The 5,125-nt window shown below is 38.7% G+C and overlaps 1 protein-coding gene across 1 annotated transcript; it reads left to right on the forward strand.

The window, feature by feature from the left end:
• The first annotated feature begins 839 nt into the window (after window positions 1–839).
• On the forward strand, window positions 840–3,911 carry LOC107770659 (heat shock cognate protein 80-like). The gene is made up of 3 exons (NM_001325072.1): window positions 840–962; window positions 1,856–1,997; window positions 2,077–3,911. Exons 1-3 carry the CDS (start codon window positions 840–842, stop codon window positions 3,909–3,911), a joined length of 2,100 nt encoding a protein of 699 aa, NP_001312001.1.
• Window positions 3,912–5,125: the final 1,214 nt, after the last annotated feature.

A 5,125-nucleotide genomic window follows, 5' to 3' on the forward strand; every position in this document is an offset into this window, starting at 1 on the left:
ACTACCCTCCCCAAAAATTACTTGTGGGATTACACTGGGTTCGTTGTTGTTGTTGTTGTTGTTGTTATCACCTTTAATTGGTTTGATTTGTATATTTAACAAATCGATATTGATGTTTGATTTCAATTTAGATGAATATATAAGTTCTAACTAATAGCGTGTTTGGCTAAGCTTCTCCAAGTTCAAAAGCATTTTCAAATTTAAAGTGTTTGGCCAAACTTTTAGGAGAAAAAAAGTGCTTATGAGGAGAAGCAGAATCAGTTTTAGAGAAGCAGAAAAAAGTAGCTTCTTACCATAAGCACTTTTGAGAAAAATATACTTAGAAATACTTTTTAAAAGCTTGGCCAAACAATAATTGCTGCTTAGAAGTACTTTTTAAATTAATTAGCCAAACACAAACTTCTTCTCACCGACAAAATACTTTTAAAAATAAGCACATCTCAAAATAAGCTGATTTTTTCAACTTAGCCAAACGGGCTATAAATGGAATTATGAACGCTCCTAATTTCAATGGTAGCCAATTAGCTAGATTCACTAGGTGACTTGTAGTTGTAATTAGGTGCAACATGTCACTACATAAGTTGCCACTTTGTGTAGAATATGTTTTGGATAAGAGAATTGAAAGCCGTGATTAAAGCAGTACCGGCCCTCCAACTCCAATTACGAAACGGTAAAAATTTTAAAAGAAGAGCCATAGAAGGATCTAGAAACCCTAAATTAGGTTCTATATAAACTCGCTACAAAAATATCATAAACCCTCTCTTGCTTTCGAGTCCTCTCTGTGTTCACTTCGCCTGCAATTTCTTCGTAGTAGCAAACAGCCGGAGAGATCTACAACGATGGCGGATACAGAGACGTTTGCATTCCAAGCTGAGATCAATCAGCTTCTCAGTCTTATTATCAACACTTTCTACAGCAACAAGGAGATCTTTCTCCGTGAACTCATTAGCAATTCGTCCGATGTGAGTCTCTACCTAATTCTCACAGTTTTGTGTTTTCTCTCTCTGTGTTGGCTTTGAAATTTGAGTAGTGTAGAGACTTGCTTTGTGATTCGTTTCATATATCAGTCGTATGCCTATTTATGGTTTGACATCATTTTGAAAGCACCTGATTTAATGTTATTGGTAATTCTGAAAACTGTACCATTAAACGCTATGTTTTTACTTAGCTGATAAGAGTGAGCTCTATTTAACTTTAATATTTGTGATTTTATCTAGTATTTGCTTAGATCAGGGAATACACGAACTTGCTCGGTCTCTGTCCTACAAGTCTCTAGTTTGAACGTTATGTCCATATTGTAGATATTATGATGGTGTTAGTATATGCTCTTGTATATAATTATTTGAAGGATAATAGTATATGATGGCATTCTGAGGATCAGCGATGACTAGCTAGTAGAGAATTTTGTGATAATTCTTTTTGTAAAGAGAAATTTGTGATGATTCTTCTTATAAGCAAAATTTTGTGATTAATTTTGACCAGTATTAGTTTAGTTTTAGACAGAATTGTTATACATGGTCCACCGAATTTTGAAATGTGATCTGCTGGCACTTTAAGATTTCTTTATTATAACGAGTCATATAGCTGGACCATAAATATAGTAGTGTCATCATTATAGTTATTTAGTTATTTATAATAGGGGCAGTTCTTAGAGTACTGCTTTGTGATGGAGAAGCTTCTTAATTAAGCAACTGAGTTTTATTCTCCTGATAAAAAAAATCAGCATTTTATTGCATTCATTTGTTATATCCCTATGCCATTATGCTATAGGGTATGAGCTGTTTGTTGTTATACTTGGTGTTTAAATGTACAGAAATATATGATTATTATTTTTATTTTGGGATTGTTAATTAAGGCTCTGGACAAGATCCGTTTTGAGAGCTTGACTGACAAGAGCAAGCTAGATGCTCAACCTGAGCTCTTCATCCATATTATTCCAGACAAAACCAACAATTCACTGACTATCATTGATAGTGGTATTGGCATGACAAAGGCTGGTAAGTTAGAACATACTGTTGTGTAGAAGTTTGTGATGTTAGTTGTATTTCTAGACACTGATGTGTGTTTTATTTGCAGATCTGGTGAACAACCTGGGTACAATTGCGAGGTCAGGAACCAAGGAATTCATGGAAGCTCTTGCAGCTGGTGCTGATGTTAGCATGATTGGGCAATTTGGTGTTGGTTTCTACTCTGCTTACTTGGTAGCTGAGAAGGTTATCGTGACCACAAAGCACAATGATGATGAACAATATGTCTGGGAATCTCAAGCTGGTGGTTCTTTCACTGTTACCAGGGACACATCTGGTGAGAACCTTGGTAGGGGTACAAAAATAACCCTCTTCCTCAAGGAGGATCAACTTGAATACCTTGAAGAACGTAGGCTCAAGGACCTGATTAAGAAGCACTCTGAGTTCATCAGCTACCCAATCTCTTTGTGGGTTGAGAAGACCATAGAAAAGGAAATCTCTGATGATGAGGAGGAAGAGGAGAAGAAAGACGAGGAAGGTAAGGTAGAGGAGGTTGACGAAGAAAAGGAGATGGAAGAAAAGAAAAAGAAGAAGGTTAAAGAAGTTTCTAATGAGTGGTCATTGGTGAACAAGCAGAAGCCCATTTGGATGAGGAAGCCTGACGAAATCACGAAGGAAGAGTATGCCGCTTTCTATAAGAGCTTGACTAATGACTGGGAGGAGCATATGGCTGTGAAGCACTTCTCTGTTGAGGGCCAATTGGAGTTCAAGGCCATTCTTTTTGTTCCAAAAAGGGCTCCTTTTGATCTCTTCGACACAAGGAAGAAGCCCAATAATATCAAGCTGTATGTGCGCCGTGTGTTCATTATGGACAACTGTGAGGAGTTGATTCCTGAATATTTGAGCTTTGTGAAGGGTATTGTGGATTCCGAGGACCTTCCTCTTAACATCTCCAGAGAGATGTTGCAGCAGAACAAGATCCTGAAGGTTATTCGCAAGAATTTGGTGAAGAAGTGTGTTGAGCTTTTCTTCGAAATTGCTGAGAATAAGGAAGACTATAACAAGTTTTATGAGGCCTTCTCAAAGAACCTCAAGCTTGGCATCCACGAGGATTCCCAAAATAGGTCTAAGTTTGCTGAACTGCTGCGGTACCATTCCACCAAGAGCGGTGATGAGATGACCAGTTTAAAGGACTATGTGACCAGAATGAAGGAAGGCCAGAATGATATTTACTACATTACTGGTGAGAGCAAGAAGGCTGTTGAGAACTCACCCTTCCTTGAGAAACTGAAGAAGAAGGGCTATGAGGTTCTTTACATGGTTGATGCCATTGATGAGTATTCAATTGGTCAGCTGAAGGAATTTGAGGGCAAAAAGCTTGTTTCTGCTACCAAGGAAGGTCTCAAGCTTGATGAGAGTGAAGATGAGAAGAAAAAGCAGGAAGAATTGAAGGAGAAGTTTGAGGGACTGTGCAAGGTCATCAAGGATGTTCTAGGAGACAAGGTTGAGAAGGTGGTTGTCTCTGACCGTGTTGTGGACTCTCCCTGCTGCTTAGTCACTGGGGAGTATGGCTGGACTGCTAATATGGAGAGAATCATGAAGGCACAAGCACTTAGGGACTCTAGCATGGCTGGATACATGTCTAGCAAGAAGACCATGGAGATCAACCCAGAGAATGCTATTATGGAAGAGCTGAGGAAGAGGGCTGATGCAGACAAGAATGACAAGTCTGTGAAGGACTTGGTTCTCTTGCTGTTTGAGACTGCCCTCCTCACCTCAGGTTTCAGCCTTGAGGAACCTAACACCTTTGGCAACAGAATTCACAGGATGCTGAAGCTTGGGCTGAGCATTGATGATGACTCTGGAGATGCAGATGTTGACATGCCGGCTTTGGAGGATCCTGAAGCTGATGCTGAGGGTAGCAAGATGGAGGAGGTTGACTAAGTGCATAGTAGCATGGCTGATGTTCTATGGTTCCCCTAGTATTTCCCTAGTTTTTGTTTTACCTCATCAACGAACAGTATGTAGTAGTTCTTAGTGCCATTTTTTGAGAATGGCAGTTCAATGAAGGGTATAATTTATTGGCTCTTTTGGTTTGGCATTTGTGGTTAATATAGTTTTTTTTTTTTTCTTGTCCAACGTTTGCTTCCTGTGAAATATTTACATCAACAAGGTGGAGAGACCATAATTAGAGTTGGTTGGTCCGACCTTTCTGAATCCATTTCCCTTTTCGAGTGGTTGCTTTCCCAATTTTACCAGTCTACGACCAAACATCAGTTCTGAACCTACGAAAGAATAGCTGTTCGGTGTTGCTATATGATAAGGATATATATACAGAATGACTTAAAATTGATATCAGTGGTAAGGTGGCTGATAGAAGCCTTATATTCAGAAATTAGCAGCACCGTCTGTCTTGTTATGTGGGGTCATGAGACATGAGAAATTCTTTTCAGAGTGCAATTTGCCATAGCTCTACAAATATTTTGTCCTCTTTTTGTTTGTACCACTGATTGGAACTGCCAGTTCTTTTGAAAGGCGACGATTTATTCCGTAGTTGGTGCTAATGTTTCCGTCCCTATTGTGTTCTCCTTGGTCTTTTCATCAGTTGCTAGTCGTAATCGTTAATTTTCCGGATCAACGTATGCAAGAATAATTCGACAGCCATCCACGAAAATCTTTACCTCGGAGGAGAAACTTAAACTATCACAGTTACCAATTTCAAGAAATTAATTTCCTACATTAAATAACTGGAAAACCATCGGCCATTAGTACTGAAGATCACCCAGGTATGAATCATCTGACAGAAAATCGCTTTGGTGTGCATTATCTGAGCTAAATTCGTCGAAACAAAACTTCTTTAATACCGCAAAATTTACTGTCTTCAATTTTCAAAATTTATAAATATCAGATAATGGACCCACCCCTTTATTCTTTTTCGCTATAAACCCAGATTTAATTCACCAATTAAAATTCAAGCTCATGAGCTTAGCACTTAGAACCCTGAGACCCAGGCTTTTGTTAACAATTTTTCAAGCGATTTGGCCTCTGCATAAGCCAGATATCCACACTGCAATTTCCAGCTTGTGGATTGCAAGGTCTGACCAAGACAAGGAACCAATAACAAGAACAGGTAGATGCGAATTAGACATTAATCCATA

The sequence above is a fragment of the Nicotiana tabacum genome, chromosome 2 (genome assembly GCF_000715075.1).
Source record: "Nicotiana tabacum cultivar K326 chromosome 2, ASM71507v2, whole genome shotgun sequence".
Taxonomy (NCBI): Eukaryota; Viridiplantae; Streptophyta; class Magnoliopsida; order Solanales; family Solanaceae; genus Nicotiana; species Nicotiana tabacum.